This window comes from Zosterops lateralis (assembly GCF_965231275.1).
Source record: "Zosterops lateralis genome assembly, chromosome: 1".
NCBI lineage: Eukaryota > Metazoa > Chordata > Aves > Passeriformes > Zosteropidae > Zosterops > Zosterops lateralis.
Window position 1 is genome coordinate 79,020,851 of NC_139762.1, and position 18,998 is coordinate 79,039,848.

Here is an 18,998-nt window from a genome sequence, read left to right on the forward strand (position 1 = left end):
TCACATTCCTCATGACCAACCTGATTGCTCTCTGTGGTGAGATGGATGCTGTGTAGACAAATGGGAAGCAGCAGTGATGGGTACTGAGAGAACTCTGCTCATTTAGCCACAGGAAGAAAAGACTAAGGGGAGATCTTATTGCAACCTATAATTGTCTAGTGAGAGGGTAGAGAGAGCAGAGCTGAACCATTCATTAATGCTTCACTAAGGTGTGCATTAATAAGAGCCGACATACACAATATTCCACAATCTGGAATATGGCAGATTTCAGCTAGATGGGAACAGTCTTCATGCTGAATGGTCAAGTTATGTTGGGCAGTTATATAGCCCCAGAGGCTGCAGAATTTCCACCCTTAGAGATATTCAATCTGCAAACATCTCCAAACAACCCACTCAAATTGGATCTGCTCTGAGCAAAAGACTGGTCTAGATGACTTTGAGGTATTTTAAAGCTCTCATAATTTTGTGATTCTTCAAGTTATTTGCAATGACTTTATAGCATTTTAGGAAAAAGGTCCATGATTTCTAGCTGCTTTTTCAAGAGATTTAAATAAGGATTTTTTTTTTCCTCCTTATTTTTTAAGAAAAGAAATATTGCTGCATGGCAAAGTTAAGCCTGTTGGGCTGAGCTTTTTCTTTAGAAATCATACCTCATGCAAAGAACTGTAGAATCATAGAATGGTTTTGGTTGGAAGAAACCTCAAAGATCAACTGGCCCCAATCCCTCTGCCATGGGCAGGGACACCTCCCACTCTAGACCAGATTGTTTAGAGCCCCATCCAGCCAGCCTTGGACACATCCAGGATTGGGGCAGCTTCCCTGGGCAACCTGTGCCAGTTCCTCACCACCCTCACAGAGAAGAGCCTGGTGTCCTGCAGCTTCTCAAGCCCTTCCCCTTTGTCCTATCACTACTATACCCTTATGAAAAGTTCCTCCAGCCTTCTTTCAGGTCCCCTTTATGAAATGGTAGGTGCTGGAAGGTCTCCCCAGTGCCTGCTCTTGTCCAGGCAGAACTGCTCTGACCCTCCCAGCCTGTCTTCACAAGAGAGCTGCTCCAGTCTTGTGATCAACTTAGTGGCTCTCCTCTGGACACCTTCCAACAGAATGTAAATAATTAATTCCTCAGTCGCTTGAATATATCCATAGGAATTAACTTTATATGTGATATTTAATAGCATGTTTAATTTTAAATGATAACTCTGTAAAGGGTTCAGAGAAATCTATGGATGTTTGCTTTTACCCTAAATGCAATTTTTCAGTCTTTCTCTTTCAAACATGTATGCACAACTGGATTTGACTACAGTAGGTGGGGAAAATGTAGAAAATGCAGGGAAAATGGTTTTTACTCATGAGATTTTTGTCAATGCTGAGGTTGTCAAGTGCTTTTAGACATTACTCACACTGGTATGAGTGGAAGCAGAAATATTTAGGGCCATTTTTAGCCAGAAATAGCTGTAAAATGTCTGTTTTCTTGTTACTAATACTGGATAATTAGATTGTTTTTCTTGGCATTTTCAAGAGGACGTTGGATTATATTCAGTCACTGAAGTGGAAAAAAATTAAGGTTCTTTTAGGAAGAAAAAAACCCTAACATTTCTTGCTGAAGAAAAACTTCTGTATTAAGCAACCATTGTACAACTGAAAAATAAGCGTTGCTGAATGTAGTTGTACAAAAAACATGAATAGAAAACTCAGTAATTTACAAGTCTGTAGATAAAAGATATTTGAAAGTTGCCTGACTGTTGCTGTATATTTAAACAGTCACCTGTGACAAGGAAACAAAGACGCCTGTTGACACAAGGATTGCTTCAGAAGGCTAAACACAAATCAGAGAAGCAGTTATAAAATTGACTTCTGCAAATAGTTATGGTGCCCTTGAGTATGATGAATTGTATCCAGCCGTGTTTGTATGTAAACAGTATCACCTTAACAACACTGTGGTTGGTAGCAGTAACTTTCAAGGCCTAATCCATAGGCAGTAAATTCTGGTGGCTAGAGACCTCTTGTTTCTCTGGCAGTGCAATTTAATTTTCCAGCAATTTGTATGCACACTAGAACTGAATTTTAAATACAGAGATAAGGTTAATAGGTGCTGGTTTTTTTTAGATCCTTACTCTATTTTCCAGAGTTGTTTTGGCATTCCTACTGAGAGAAAAGAAACAAGTGCAAACAAAATGTTGGGGGGGAGTACAAAATGATGAATGTAGAAGATTTCCCCATGGGTTAGGGCCTGTTTCTGATAAACAGTGCTTAATGCTTATATTGACTAGTACAATGTTTAGAGCTGGAAGAAAACAGCTTTGGAAACGGAGCATTGGCAGAGTGATAAAGGTAAGGAAAACTGAATTTTGAACTAGGTTTAGATTAATAAATACATAATTTGAATAAAGGTGTATATAGAGGGGGGAGGGCATAGAAAAATGTGTGTTTTAAAATAGGTGCAAGTGGATGATGTTAGTTGCATAATTTGCTTTGAAGGGCAAATTTGCACTGGGAAGTGTTTATGCATTTGGCTAGTGGTACTTGTATCTTGCCCAGATTGTTGCAGTGATATGGTAATGGTATAATTTCACAAATGCTCTATTAGTATACTGAAGAGTTTGATGTTAGATGTGGCAAGAAAACAGGGGTTGACTCTGCCATGAAGGAAAATAGAAATGTTACTTCACTTTCCCCATACCTCTAAGATGGGAATAGAATTTTGAAGGCAATATTTAGCACTGAGAAACCGCAGTGAATATAGAAGTCATTAAGATACTTAGACTCATTTTAAATTCTGGTTATTTTAGCAAACTGTTCCTGAGTTATTGCAATGTAATAACACATGGGCAGAGCTCTGATTTTTGTGATTTAAAATTTAGCAAAGGGAACTGCCTTAATTCTTTAGGGTTTTTATTTTTTTATTTTTTATTTTTTTTTGGAAAGAGTAAATAAAAACATTGAAACTTGAAAACTCAGGGTGCTTGAAAATGTATAAAATGGTTTGCAGTTTACTTTTGAAGGGAAATTCATGAGCAAAGCTTATGTAATATAAAACACCTCAGCAAGTTAAAGGAGAGGCAAAGGAATTCCATGTTGGTTAAATAAATTTTGGATAGAACAGTAAATAAGCAATAAAACATTTTTACTTTTTGACCCTTTCACTATTGGACTTCTCTGTAAAACCTTGCTCATCCATAAGACTTTGATTTCAGCATGTCTAAATTCAGTGATGCACAGTATTCTGACAACAAAATGCATCATTTGCTAGATAAAGAGTGTTCAGAACAAGTTTTATCTTGTGTACATATGACTTGCATACTAAACAACATTCTAGCTAACTCTATTCAGGGTGTCTGCATCAGCAGCTACAGTCTGTAATGGAGAAGCTGACAATAGTCAATAGCTGTTTTCTGAGCCTGTTGTTTCAAAAAAGAACCCATTGAATCTCCCTTGTGCTCTTTTAGTACCTGGTGCCCCTTGTGCTCTTTTAGTACGTGGTGCTTAAATATATATATTTTTGTAGCAGCTAGGAAACTGTTGAAAAAATTTTATTTAATCTCCAGTTATTTCTTTAGACTGATGGTGAGATGTTATGGCTTTAAGTATATGAAAGATAGATTTAGGAATCTCTCCCTCTTCTTACTTCAGGAGAAGATGTCTATTGAAATTAATTTCCTGTGCCAAATTGTTAGTATTTAAGTATTAGGAATTTTAAGGTTTTATGTAACTGTGTTATAACTGGACTAATCATCAGAAAAGGAATTTTCAGTTAATTAGTTTGGCTTTGGACCTTCATCTCTTGTGGGACTGTCACATGACCCTTCTTGCCTTCATAACCCACAGTGGGAAAAGAAACTCAAAACTAAACTTGGCCATGTTACCTGTGTTGTTCTTTACATGAAAAACTGAGCTGAAGCTTTACCATAAAAAACTTGGACAATCCTTCTAGATATCTCAATGAGACTGTTTATCTCTTGTGAATAGTGGATCCTCCTACATCATGGGACATTAGGAAGAGGCTTTGATGTATGACCTTGATCAAAGTTGCTACTGATACTTTCAGGATTTGCACGTTGGTGTTACTGCATGTAACTGCAGTTTCTCTCTTACCTACGTAAATGATAGCATGTGTGTTTCAGCATCCTTCCGTCTTCAAATCTTACTCTTTCAGTGTTCTATGAAATTCTGAATTGCATAGAGTTGCCTATTCTTGAGTAATTTTTAAAATAGAGATTCTGTTTAGATCTGTGTACTTCTGTAGTGAATACTGCAGGATATAAAATTACAAAAACTCCTAGCCCACAATGCTGATTTGAAGTGACATGTAAGAGTGGCTAAAGGGGAGAGGGAAGAATGAGACCTAGAAAGCTTGGCATTTTCTTGTAATTAACTCTCTGCAATTCTTATTCCTAGGTAAAGAATATCTTAAAAATTCATTCTTTTAGTAGTATGCAAATGAAAGCTCAGAAGCTAGATAGAAGACAGTTTCCAGTGTAGCCTCTTAGTGTTTTTAAATACATAAATTAGTGACTTGCTGTTGAAAGCACTGAAGTTAGGTTTCCTTTACTTTTCTGCGTACAACCTTGTTCACCCCCACACAACCTAATCTTAAAAAGTGAGGCAGAAGTCTCTTCTAATGACTGCAACAATTAATCTGTGAGTTTGTGATTGAGCAATGCTTTATTTGGGGAGGAAGTTTGTAGAAATGCTAACTCATCAAAATATAGAAGCATGACAGCTTGAATTGTATTGAGTGCTCTTGCATTGTATTGCAGCATCTATCAGGAAAAAATCTGTGGAACTTGCATTAGTAATAGAAATATCCAACATATCAATGCAAATGCCTTCCAGTAGTGACATGTGACAAATACAAGTCTAAGTCTTAATTGTCATAAAACTATAGCTTTATCATTTAGTTAATAGTTTCCTGTTTCTCTATGTATGGTTCATTAAGTAAGTTAAGTTAATTACACTTTTAAAGTTTTGTGATCTCTTAATGAATATTCTTGTTACTGAACATAGACATCAAATATTGCCCAGTGCTGTATGAACAGCTATTGTGCATAGCTTGTATATTTGTTATAGGGCTTGAGGCACAGCAATTAAAAAAAGTTTTAAAGATCAGAAACAAACATTGAGGCATGATTGCTTAGTTTGTGAAGAAGGTGTTCATGGTTTCAGTCTACACAAACAGCAACTTGTAGAAGAAATGGAGGCTATGAACATGTCAAGAGCATCTGTATAGATGGAGCTGGTGACTTAAAAACTAGTGTAAGATGTAGTCTTGTTTGTATAGTGATATATCTGGAGCAATATGTTGGAAACACAAGCTGAGTACAAAAGTAGTCTCTGTAGATTAGATAAAACAAGAAGCTTCTTTAGCTTCTTTCTGTATTAAATAGAAACTAATTGGTAGAGCATTGGTATTTTTTTTTTTAATTAAAGATGCCCTATCAGTTGTGTTCAAATTACTGGAACAATAGTTTTGAGGATTCTATTGTAATCATCTAGTGTGAATGAATATGATTCAGACAAAATGGTTGCTTTTTGCATGTCTAAGGAGGAAGAAAAATTCTACTCATGTTTAATAACATGTAGGAAAAGCCAATCCTGTGATGACACTTCACTTTCAGGAAACTGGAGACCATATTAGAGTATGAGAGAGGTAAAATAGCATGAAGTACATGCATGAATTAATCTGCTAGTGTGTCCTTCAGACATATCTGTGTAAAGAATAGAATTTGTATGTTTGTCTTTTATATGGAAAATACTGCAAATGCATTCAGCATTTGTGAAGGCATGGTAGTAGTTATAAGTTTACCAGGTATTTGAAAATTCTTTCAGAAAGTAAGAAATACATTTACATAAGTGTATGAAGTATATTTTGCAGGTCCTTTTGGCTCTGCAAAAGCTTATGGATAAATCACTTATGCATACTTTATAAAGTTACTGGTTTTCTCCTAATCACTGGGGAAATAAAGATTGAATTTACCACCAATGAAACATAATTCTAAATTTCTCTTGAAAATGAAATTATATTGAATCTTGTAACCCACAAGCACAATAATACCAGTAACTATTCCAGAAGGCTATTTTGTCTATAATGTAATGAGGTGTGTTACATATGGGATTTCAATTTAATTAGAAGAGTAGGCTTACTGCTTGAAGAATGGTATAATAGTTATAGTTAAGCACATTTGTAAACACTTGTGTACCTTGAGGCTTGTGGTTTGTTTTACTTCTCATTATATTAAAGAGATAATGTATAAAACCCTAGCTTCCTCCAGCAGCATCTGTCTTTATTAGAGAACGCTTACAATATCTTCCACAAATAACAAAGATCAGTCAGAATCCTGTCTTGACTCGATGGTCAGACGTGACTAGACTGAAAAGCTGAGATGAAGGACTTAGGGTGTGGAAGGTAACTTGCAGAATAATGGAGCTGTACATATAAAATACTTTTTTTTCTACAAAGCCTTTCAACAAATTAGCTTTCTGTACAACATGATTTATGATAGAAATGTTGTGATAAATCTGAAAATAGAACACCAGAAACAAACTGTAAAATTATAACAAAGGCTGCTTCTAAGATTTTCATTTGAGGTTCATAAAAACATAAATCACAACTGTGTAACAATGTATTAGCCTTTACTTTTAAATTTTTAAAACTTATTTTTATTATTTACTTTGTAAATTTTTGTCTTCACATTAGATAATGAGTTTTTCACTGTCTACTTTGTGTTTTATAACAGCAAAAGCTCGAGGAAGAGAGGGAGGCTAAACGTGCTCGTCTGGATGGCAGGCATGATTACTTACTGGATATTGTTGCCTCTTGTGTGAATTTGGACAAGGCAGAAGTAGAAGATGCTATTCTTGATGGTAACCAGGTAATCTGATGAATTTGAAAGTGAAGCTCGTTGTATACTTTGGAACTAATATTACCATTAAATTCTCGGTGAGATACCAAGAATTTTTCAGACTTCACACCTGAGATTACTCAAGTCTTCTCCTTGAAAAATATTTTTCAGCATTTTTAATTAATTTAAACAAAAATGTCCTTATTCCCAGGACCTATTGTAATGATAATGATTTTTAAATTCATTAGAATTTCTCCTTTACAGTGGTTATAGACAACATGCTAAAACCTGTGGCTGTATTTCATAGTGAAACCACAGTGTGAAGCCTTCCAGTCCTTGAATACACAGTACACAGAGGTTCAAGAGTCCTGTCCTCAGCAGAGTTGCACGTTGCTGTTTCTGTAAGGTTGCCAGCAGCCTTTGTGAGACTTCATTGCAATCTAGTTTAGCAAATTAAAATAGGTAGAAACTACTTGACAAAGTAGAATGGCTTATGTGATCTGACTGTGACTGCATGAGGGCTAATACAAATTCATATATTGAGACATTGAAAAATTTGTCACTTTCACACTTTTTATAAAACCTCAGTAGACACAAGTAGATATTTTACTTCCTGACACTGAAGTAAACATGGCTGTGTTTGGGTTTTTATTGTTTGTTCTCTTTCATATTATCTTTCCATCTACATGCCTTCAATTTATGCATTCCCATTTCAATGCTAATATTGTTGAGAAGCTGAAGAAAGTGGAAGACTAGTAAGAAAGAGAGGGACACAGGGCACATGAAGTATGAAGGAGAAGAAGAGGTTGAGTGGCAGTCAAAAGTAGACTGCAGCTGCATGAAGAGTGGTTGAAGATGACAGATGACAGAGCTGAACTATTCTCAGTGGGTGCAGATGATAACTCCAAAAATAAAGCCACATCTTGCCAAATGGCCACCAAGAAACCCTTCTTCACCAGGAGGGTAATGCAGCATGGGAATTGGTTACTTCAAGTCAGTTGTGGAATTTCTGTCCTTGGGGTTTTTGAGATTCAGCCTAAGAAAAGCTATAGGTGATCTGAGCTGTTGTTGGTGACACAGGAAGCTGGCCTCAAGACCTCCCAGAGGTCTCTTCCAACATTTCTGTGACTTCATGAGATAGCAAATGAGCAGTGCAGAGCACTGTCATGCACATTAAAAAGCAGAATTTGTTTTAGCCTTTGTGCATTCTATCTCCAAATGGGTTTCCTGGCAAACTATAATGCCTGAGAATAGCCATCAGATGAGGAAAATACTGGCAGCTTCTATACTTGGAAAGAGAAAAGTGTAATAGTTGTTTTGACCTCATCTTGGAGGGCTCAGCCAAGATTTTCTGGAATAGCAGTTCATTATCTTGGTGTAACTGTGGCTTGTTATTAATGGAAGAGGGATAATTGTGGCTTTCTTCTGGCTTCTGGTGATATTTTAGCTTTTTTTCTGCACTAGAAAGTACAAATGGTACCACCTAATGTTTCTGAAGATGAACTTGAAGGCTCCTTTTCTGCTAAAGATAGTTTTGTAGTTAGGGACTACATAGAAGAGTGACTCAGACCTAGAAAAATAATTGATGGGGCCAGACTTTCAAGTGCTGAGACATGGATCAGCATATTAACATAAAGCAACTCAGCCTGTATGGCCTATACATGAGATTTGTGGACTTCACTACCAACACATGCTTCAGTGATGCTTGATGGCAGCCTTTAATTGATGAAGAACTGTGAAATTGTCCTGATGCTTATAAATAAGTAAATAAGCAAAGGCTTCCTCTGTTGCTGTGATATGAATCAAATCGATGACATAATATGATCCAACGTGATTTCAAACAGATAGAGCGCATTAACAGATTCCTGGCCCCTGGAGGTCTGCGTCATCTGATGTTCTACTATCAAGACGTGGAGGTAATGGATACAGGTAAAGCAACTTATATTCTCCTGCAATGTGTTATAGTTTTGCTGAGCAAGTGTGCAAGGAAAAGGAAAGTAGTCAAGTTCTTATAAACTGGGACTTTAGGTAGGTCAGATTTGGTCATACCAAGGCATAGATCCCTGCTCATGAAATGAGGATCAATGAAATTACCGAAGCTTATTAGTACACTCATTAGTGCATATTGCTACTGTGATGCAGCAAAATACTTGTGAGCTCAGCAGCCTCTTGGCTGTGGGAATTCATTTTTTATAATTAAAAGCTGATTTTCACACAAGGTGAGTAATTACAGATGCCCTTCTTCATCCCCTTCAATCACACCACCTGTTGGCCCTAGAAGCCATCCACATTTTTTGGCATGTGACCATCTATCTAGGTGGCCCTATTACATGACAAATGCCTTCATGAGGCCCACATTATGGGTAGAAGGTGTGTCACCCCAGAAGTCCCATCTGCACATACCCCTTTACCCTTACTGTGCCATGTTCCACACTTCTAGGGGAAACCTCCTTCTCCCTTACCCTGGAGGTAGCTCAGGACTCCTGTGACAAGGTCATCCTCATTTTTCCCATGCTTCTCTCCCAGTGCCTCCAGTACTCTTGCTGTTGGGACTAGCCAGGTGCTCTGCAATCTCTCAGAGCCTATGAGTGGTTGGTGGGAGTTCACCCCACTTGGTTACCCTGGGTGTACATGAACAACCCTGTAAACATATCTATGTATAGCTGTATAAATGTGTTTATACATAGGCAAACATATACCTAGATAAATGTAAAAATCTGGATTTATATTTCATGCATTTTTATGCATATATATGCATGTATGTATTTTCTTTGGTATATCTGTATATATATCTAAAAGAGATGAAAAGGCTATTTGATATGAGCAACTTTAATAAAAAAAGTTTCACTGCACATAGAAATACAGTTAGATGAAAACACAAACTCAACTACTAATTTAGAAATCTGATGAACAAGTTTTAACATGCCTGAGATGAAGTGGTGAAAGTATGACAAGAAGAATGTGAGGCAAGGGTCAGAGCCTAGGAATCTAATGAGAGTTGCCCATGCCTATCCCCAAACCAATCAGATCACGCTACACTATGGTATGATTTTGGTAGATTTTGGTAACCTTTTGGTGTGTGGGGCTACTTGTAGGCAATATGGAAATCAGTAGAAAAAAACTACACAAGCAAAACCCAAATGAATTCACAGCAAGGTGTTCATTGGATGAATAAGCAAATGTCCCTAGAACGTCATACACAGGAGGAAAAAAAGCTTGTGATGGAGAAGACAGTGGGGATTAAGTGAGTGGGCTGGAGACTGACTTTGCCCACAGCTGTAAGTGTAGTCACTTGTAATACTATCAGACAGTAAAACTTCTGCTGTACATTTTCCCTTTGTAGGTGGAGCAGAATTTGTAAAAGAATTATATGCTGATTGCTTAGGATTGTGGTTCACAGGCTATCAAAGCAAAAATCTCAGTTGTGGTGGTGGCTACTAATTAATAAAGCTAAGTGAATTTTTGTGGCCTTACGTGCACCTTCTTGGCAAGGGCACTTACTACAGCCACCTCATAACAAGCTGGTTTTCTGACACTGATGTGGATCAACCAACACTTCTGTTAGGGCAGAAGATGATTTCATGAAGGGAACATAGAAGAAATTTTGTGCCTCTCCAGAGCAGGAGACTATATCTGTGAGTTCAGGAAGATCTACTTCAGGCTCTTAAGGTGTTCAAAAGTTTGATTTCTTGCAGTGTTTTGAAGATCACTATTCATATGCATTTTACAAACTTCTAGCACCCTGTCAGTAAGAGTACATCTTTTCTAAAGAGACTGCAGGTTATACTACCTACTTCACCTCCTCGTATTGTAGGAAAACTCTGACTTTTGCTGGCCTTGCCTCTGTAATTACTTGCGGCACTTTGACCCTGGCCAGATGCCAGGCATCCAGGAAAGCTGCTCACTCACCTTCCACTGCTACAGCTGGATAGAGGAGAGGAAATTTATTTAATATTTCATGAATTGAGATAAGGACTGGGAGAAAATACTCCAAGGGCAAAACAGGCTCAACTTAAAGATATTAAGTGAATTTATTACCAACTAAATCAGAGCAGAATAATGAGAAGTAAAACAAGCTCTTAAAAACACCTTTTCTTCTCCCAACCCCTCCCTCCTTCCAACCAACAGGGAGACAGGGCATGGGGGTTCTGGTCAGTTCATCACCTGAGGTTTTCTTTTGCTCCTCTGGAAGAAGAGTCCTTCCCCTGTGAGACCATGGGGTCCCTCCCACAGGAGACAGTTTTCTGTGAAATTCTCTGGTGTGAGTCCACTCTCATGAGTAGCAGTCCTCCTTAAACGGCTGCAATGTGAGTCACTCTTCCAGTCCTCCAAGAACAGGATACTCCAGCCTGGAAGCAAGGGACTACTCTCTCCACTGGGTGTTCCATGGGACCACAGCCTCCTCCAGGCATCCACCCACTTCAGCGTGGGCACCTCCCCATTTTCTCACCTCCTCCTTTACTTTGGCTGGATATAAAACTGCATCCCAAAGTTTGTTTTGATTTCTCTCTCAAATATGTAGTCACAGAGGCATTACCACCATCTCTTGTTGGAGTCCAGGACATCCCCTTGGATGACCTGGGACCAGGGAAAGGGAATTTGAGCCCTGGACAGAGGGGTGTGGAGCCGGTCCAGGGGGGTTGGAAACCTTGGCACAGAGCCCAGGAAAACACTGAGTTTGATCTTAGCCCGTGGAAGAAACTTCCAACACAAGGAGAGGAATTGCAAATCACCAGGAAGTGAAAACAGTAGTTTAGCACAGTAGAACATGCAAAATTCAGTAGTTTTAGGATTCTTAGAATAGAGGTAAATGGGGGACAAGATGGTGGAATTTGGGTGGTACCTTGTGTCCCTCTCCTTCTTCCTTGTCCTCCATCTTCTGGGGTGGTGATGATATAAGGTAGTTAGAGTGGATTGGGTCAAAGCAGAAGTGACCCTCTTAGTGTAAGCACTAGGCATTGGTACAAAATAGTAAATAACCTACATGTAATTATCTGTATAAATGTAAGGTGACGTTCCATCGGGGGGCAGTCGCCTCGTGTCCCAGCTGCTGTCCAGACCTCGGCTGAGAGCGGAGAAAAACTCCGAGTTATCAAATAATAAACATCACGAGAAATCAGAAAACAAGGCCTTGAAGACTCCGCTTCTTTATACCGATGTGACTCGGGGCTTTTAGAGAGCAAGGACTTTAAACAACCTGAATCTCGGGTGAGAAAACCAACCCGAGAATCTCTAATTGGCCCAGCCTTGGCCAGCAGCATGTCCAAATTCAGAGCCAGCAGGGATTGGCTCTGCCAGACATGGTGGACGTTTCCAGCAGCTTCTCACAGAAGCCACCTCTGTAGCCCCCCTTACTACCTAGACTCATGCAAAACCAAAACATTACTGCAGTACAAAGACATTTCAAGATTATTAGCATGCAACAAATCAAACTAATAACATTTACAGAGTCAGGTCTTTTGCTGGTGACAGAGCCCTTGTTGTACTTCTGAGGTGTATGAAAAGGAGATTTTTTCAGAGCTGTGGTGAAAAAGGGGAGAGAGAAAGATGATCTGAACAGAAGGGTAGGGAGGGAACTTATGGTGGCCACCCTCTCCAAAATAGGGATCCCTGGGGCAGATGGTCCTGTATCTGAAAGAAAAATATGTGCAGAGGAGTCTATCACTTTTTGGATGTTCTCCTTTAACCGCTGGTATCAAGAATTTACTTTTTCATCTTCTTATTGTTATAGTCCCTCACTGAGATGTATATGCATGCAATTTTACTCTGAGGTAATACTGAAAAGCTAGTAACAAAGAGGAATTGTGACCAAAATCATATAAGAAATATTTTAGCCCCAAAGACACTACTTTTCTTAGTGACCCTTTACAAGTGTTGCCAGTAGCCTCAACAGGTGAGCAGTATATGCATGTTGGGGGAAGAAGAACAGACAGGGAAGTTCCTTGTAGAGTTCCCTTATTGGTGTGTGTGTGTTTGTTTGTTTGTTTGTTTGCTTTCCCCCAAAGAATCTGCTATGGCCTCTTTCTCCTTGTCTTCAGAAACACCCTATTTCTTTTTCTTTTTCCTTATGTTTACATGTTTTTAGCGAAGGACAGTTGATAATAGCTCCTCTAATGTAAAAATACATCACTAAATTTTCTGATTTTTCTTTTAATTTTTCTTTTTCAAGTAAGAGGGTATTATCTATGACTGCATGATAGAGCCTATAAAAGGACCTTGAGCCTGAGCCATTATTCAGAAGGAATAGAAAAACAAGTAAATGACTAGAAATGAAAGGCTTTTGATGCAAGAATGGCAAAACTAGATGAAACATTTCTTACTGTGCCATGAAGACTCTGAATGCTGCATATTTTCTGTGGACAGTTCTGTGAGGTGCCACCAGGAGACTGGGACTCTGAGAGGCACAAATAATGACTGAACTCTTTGTGTAGGAAACTTTTCTTTGAATAAATAATCAATGGGTCTTAATTGTTTCTCTGTTTGGATCTGTAGAGTACTTTGGTCTTCCAGGAATAGGAACAAACTCTCATTTGACCAAGAAGAAGAAACTTAAAGTATTTGTGACAGAGGGAAAAGAAGTTGCTTTAACTGGTGTATGCATTTTCTTCATTAGAACTAGTTTTCATAAACCCATCACAACTGAGAATATCTATCAAGTAAGTCAGTGACTGCTCATCTCTGTACATAATCTTGTTTAAAATTTGCTTTACCATGGGGTATTTGCTCTCAGCATATCATTTGACAGCTCTTGACATGGAGGAATAAGTAGAAGAATACAGATGGATTAAATGAAACGGGACAAAAAGAGAGGGGAGGGGAAACACGGATATTATGTTGTGGCAGCAACTTGATGTATAGCATTGTTATGAGAAAAGGATGCTAAGGAAGCAAATTTAAGACAATCTGTAATGACAGAGTAATCAGTCAATACCTAAATACTGAAGTGTTAAATTTCAAAAAACTCTAACAAATTAATTAGAAAAACAAAAATTATTTTACTTTTGAGAGTGTGTATGTAAATTGTATATAACTAAGTTCTTTCTGGCAAAAGACCCTTTGTATTCTGTCTCTTTTACAGGAAGTCAGTTTTAATATGATGGATGTAGGTCGAGATGGCTTATTAAAAAGTCTTGAGCAGTTGATGTCAGAAATATTCATTCCAGCCTTACAGACTATGGACCGTGGCTTGATGGAACCTCAACAAGTTCCCAGTATTAAGCAGGACTTCCTTCGTGCCCTTGAAGCATTTGTTAGTGTCCTATCAGGAACTCAGCAAAGTCTGTTGGAAAAGGTAATATGTTCATGTGGCAAATAGAAAGTGAGCTAACTGTTGAATGTCTCTAGGTTGGAAGACATTTGAATTTTGAATTAACTGCTGTTGTAAATTACTCATAAAAATTGCTTTTGTCAAACCGGAGAATAACCCACCACGTCTGTTTATTGTCATCTGTAATTCATTATACTTTGATCTGTGGTTTTAATAGTTCTGTAGGTGCTTCTGTTTTTGTTTATTCAGGGGCCAATTCTTTAGAGCTATTAACTTCTTGACTCTCCAATGGCTGTGGTCAGTCTTAAATGTTGAATGATTAATGTATGACAAACTGTTGCTCTAACTGGTTGATTTCTACTCAGCTTTTGTGAAGGAAAGGGCATGAGACCACAGATGCCTGGCTGGTGAATTCTCCAGATTCTGGAGTCCACTTCTGGCTCAAACCAGTTTAATTTATACTGAGCTGAGAATAGGGAGATACCCCAAGTAGGGCAACGAGTTAGTCTTTAAAGTTCCTAGATTATTTGTCATGAACATTCAGCATTTCATTTTTTTAAACTTATGTTTTAGGTCAGCCTGAAGAAATGTGAAACATATGACCTGAAAACTCTAAGAGGACCTTCGGATTACTTGATGGCTGCTAACAGCTTAGAGGCTCTTGAAAAAATAGAAGTCTGCATGAAAGAATGGACCACACAAATTGAACAGGTGATACATGAGTCAAATGTGAAATATGACAACATCTGCATCTTGGTAGATGAGTTTTATCCTGTTGGTGTTATAGCTACCTTTCTATAAATTTAGATGAGTTCAATCTCTGTATTTTAAAGTACTGTTGGTATATTTTTTGTGCCTTTATTTCTCAATGGGAATATTACTGAGAGCTTTTTCCATCTGCTAGTTAATATAAGATACACAGTCTGGGAAGCTTAGTCCCCTGTCTTTGATAATTACCTGTTATTAAAGTACAAAACAGTTGGTGGTTCTCAGTGGATTTAATGAAAACAAAAAGAACACAGTAATTGAGTGAACGCTATTTTCAGTCGTCACATTTGTACGTTGAAACATGTTTTGCAGGTTATTTGCAGAAAATGTAACTATTTGGAACAGAAGGAATAGAATCTCTTCTTTAGCCTGGAAATAAAAAGACCAAGCAAAATCAAGTTTCTTATATGAGGTGGAGGCTGTTAGGTAATTTATCAGGCGAGGTTAATACTACGTGTTAAATGTAGGATTAATCCATGCTACCTCTACAAATAAAAAAAATATGAGCATCACTCACATTACTCTGTGATAAAAGGTTCTTGCAGAAAATGACCAGTTGAGAAAAGAAGCAGATGACCTTGGACCACGAGTAGAGCTTGATTACTGGAAAAAGAAATTGTCAAAATTCAACTACCTTATGGAGCAACTGAAGAGCCCAGATGTGAAGGCAGTGCTTGGAGTACTCACTGCTGCTAAATCCAAATTGCTGAAGGTTTTTATTTTAAATTATGACAGATACAAAGACTAGAAATGCTCTTTATACCCTAGCTTACTTTGATAATGAATCTAACAATGCTGGTGGGGAAAACATTGAAACATCTTTGGGTTTTGTTTTCTTTTTCCTTCTCTATTTCTTAGCTTGAGTAGATAAGGTTTAGATCTAGTTCAATTTATTGAAAAAGACTGGGAATCCCCTCAGTCTAAAGGCTGATAACATACTTCATCCACATGGCTCAACAGAAATAAATAATTAAAAATATTTGAAAACTTGATTATTAAATCAGAATATTGAATTAATAACCTGGATATTTAATGACAAAAAAATCAATCTCCCCATTTTTAAGCCTCTTTTTAATGTTGTTACAGTGCCTGTCAAAATTGTTTGTGGAATCATAACTTCTTACATTGACATAAAAATTTAAAATCCCATCACCAACAGAAAATAAGTAAATAAAACAAAAAATCTTGTCTCATAAAAATGAGATGTGGAAAAAATACATAGCTATATATCCACAATTCATATACTTTACAGCAGCTTGACTGCACACTACCACTGACTCTTTGGCTGAGTGGTCTAAACCAACTGTGTGTTTACAGTCAAGTTACTGAGACAAGACAAGGACCTCATCCTGGGTGAACAAGTATAATTCTGAAGTAAAAGATCTGTGCTTTCAAATGTGTTTAGAAGCTGATGACAAACCAAAATGATCTCAAAACATTTTTTCTGAAATGCATACTTCTATTTGTTTTTTCATCTTTTTGTTCTTAGAAGTGGCGAGCATTGGATATTCGCATCACAGACGCAGCAAATGAAGCTAAAGATAATGTGAAATATCTTTATTCTCTGGAAAAATATTATGATCCATTATACAATAGTGATCCTGTAAGCAGAACTTTTAAATTCTCAACATAAATGTCTTGAGATAAGCAACATGAATATATTCTGTAGGATGGATTTGGAAATGAAACAGAAATTTTTACATATGCAACTCCAGTTTGAGATTTTGTGCAGTTGTGGTAAAAGTGGCTTAATGGGAATTCCATTCCAATAAAGTACTTGCTATTTTCATACCTTAGTATCTGTAAAGCTTTTGTTCTGGTGAAGAGACTGGATTCTGTGCTATGGGAGAAAGTTAATTCCTTAAGATTAAAAAAAAAAGAGAAGTAAACCTAATGCTATGCTAAAGGCAAAGTTTGATCTTCTGTCTTTGTGTTGGTGTCCAGGTCATGGTTAGACTAACATTTATAGGGCAATTTCCAGCTTCTTGTGTTGGGGAAAGATAAATAGGATTGTGTAAATATTAAGATATAATTATAAATCACCTTCTCATACTATAGTATGAGGATGCATAGGATGATGCAAGCATAACATGTTGTAAACAAAAACAGCCACCTTAAAGTACAGGATTGGAGGAGTCTCCCTCTCCCATTTTCTGCTAAAATAGGTGGCAAATAATTGCTTTTATTAAAAGTGGTTTTGCAACTGGCTATATGCATCTTGCTAGTCAAAGAAATATAACTGGTAGCCATGAAGACTCAACACTTTGACCTGTCCTGGCTTCCTTGCTCTCCTCTGAAACTTATTCCCAAACCAAATTGCTTCCAAAGAGTGCTCTGGGCAACCATGTTTGTTTCTGTTTACTGGGTGATATTAGAACAGTGTGTTCTTTCAGTGTTTCCAATCTGCTATTTGAGTTTCTTTATTGAAAGCTTATTGAGTTATGATACCCATAGAACCAGAATAAAAGTGACTGTACTTGCTACTGACACTGTGCAGGGTCTATTGAACTCACCTGCTTTGTGCTTCCAGTGCAGGTTTTCACCAAGAAAAAAAGGGGTGCCCAGTTTGGAGATGTTTAGTTTTGCAATAGTGTAGCCCTTGGGAGGAAAGCTATAGAGGCATGGGATGTGAAGACTTTCCCTTATAGATATTTACCTGTACAATTTTAAGAATGAGTTAAAGACAGAGTAAAACTGTCATTGCTTTGGAAATTCAGATGTGATGAAGAGCTGTCTGCAAACATCTTTGTCTGGTCCACTTACGGATTGAAGACAGGATGGCTGCAGTTTTGAAATGATACTTTTCTTTAAAGTATTTAGTAAAAGGCATTTCTCTTACACACAAAACTTACTGAAGACCACAAGGGATACGGAGAATTTAAATGGGTGTCATGGTGTTACCTGGGCTATGCATCAAGCATTCTCTCTATTCCCATCCTCAACAGGATGGGATGAGAATATGATATGAAAAGGCTCATGTATTTTTCCATGACAGGAACATCTCACTTCCTTTTCATAGTCACGGGCAAAACAGACTCAGCTTGGTGAAAAATGTCTTTATTGATGTGAAAAAACATTTGGGTAATGACAAACAAAATCAGAAATTAAAGCCACATCTCTGCACCACCAGGCTCAGCTTCACCCCTTCAATCCCCCTTTGTCTTCCTCCTCTCTCCAAGTGGTGAACGGGTTCTCTTTACAGGCAAGCTTACATCAGGTTTAGCAACCGAGTACACAAATATACTTTTTTGTGAAGAGGCCTTTACTTCTACCAAATTTCAGTCACTGATCTGAATTCTTCAGCCAAGACCCTAGTGAAAACTTTTCCCCAAAATTAAATTGTAGAGCTTGGAGAATGGTGTAGGACAGGAGGCTCTGCAGGAGAGGCCCAGGTAGACAGGGTCAGGCAGAACTATTCCAAAGACCATGTTCATAATTCTGCATTCACTAAGTAGGTGTTGTGCTAATGTGTGGTAACAGAGGTACTGAGCAGAGTTCAGACTGTGTGTTTCTTTACAGGTGTCCATGCTGGATGCTATTCCAGGACTCATAAATGCAATTAAAATGATTCAGATTATGTCTCAGTATTACAACACTTCTGAAAAGATCTCCTCACTTTTTGTGAAGGTTGGTGATCAGTGGGAAAAGAAATATTCCCAGATTGTCTTCTGTATTGTTGCTTGAGTGCAAGAGAAAACACAAAGGAACCAAGCAATTGGAGAGGCAGCACTTCAGTCACTTTAACGCTGCTTTTTGAACATACAAAGAGTTGGAAACAGTGATAAACTATTTCAAATTTAGGACTTATTTTACTGCCTGTAATTTGGAGTTGTTACAAACATTTTCAGACTTAAATCTCACCTCTGATATACATAGAATAACTTTTTTTTTGTTACAAGTTTTGCTTGTTATGAATGGGAGTTTTTTTGTAAAACCAAATACATTAAATTCATATTGCCCTTAAACCTCCACATGTTTGCATAAAGAAGGAAATGGATTGGGAGGACAACCTATTCTTTACCGTTTGTACTCTCATGGGCTCTTGATTTTATCTTTGCCTTTAGAAGAGACAAAGTCTTATGACTTGTAGCCTTCAATGCTATTTCAAGGTTGGTACAAGATGT

The 18,998-nt window shown here is 37.7% G+C and overlaps 1 protein-coding gene across 1 annotated transcript in view; it reads left to right on the plus strand.

Moving 5' to 3' along the window:
- Positions 1–2,274: 2,274 nt before the first annotated feature.
- The window catches only part of DNAH5 (dynein axonemal heavy chain 5), a gene marked incomplete at both ends in the record, with an annotated part of 118,624 nt that continues 101,900 nt past the window's right edge, over positions 2,275–18,998 (plus strand). The window contains 9 exons of the mRNA XM_083870670.1: positions 2,275–2,331; positions 6,735–6,869; positions 8,684–8,768; positions 13,332–13,495; positions 13,918–14,130; positions 14,680–14,817; positions 15,410–15,586; positions 16,364–16,477; positions 18,394–18,501. Of these exons, the coding sequence (XP_083726796.1) occupies positions 2,275–2,331; positions 6,735–6,869; positions 8,684–8,768; positions 13,332–13,495; positions 13,918–14,130; positions 14,680–14,817; positions 15,410–15,586; positions 16,364–16,477; positions 18,394–18,501 (1,191 nt within the window). The remainder of the gene's footprint in view (positions 2,332–6,734; positions 6,870–8,683; positions 8,769–13,331; positions 13,496–13,917; positions 14,131–14,679; positions 14,818–15,409; positions 15,587–16,363; positions 16,478–18,393; positions 18,502–18,998) is intronic.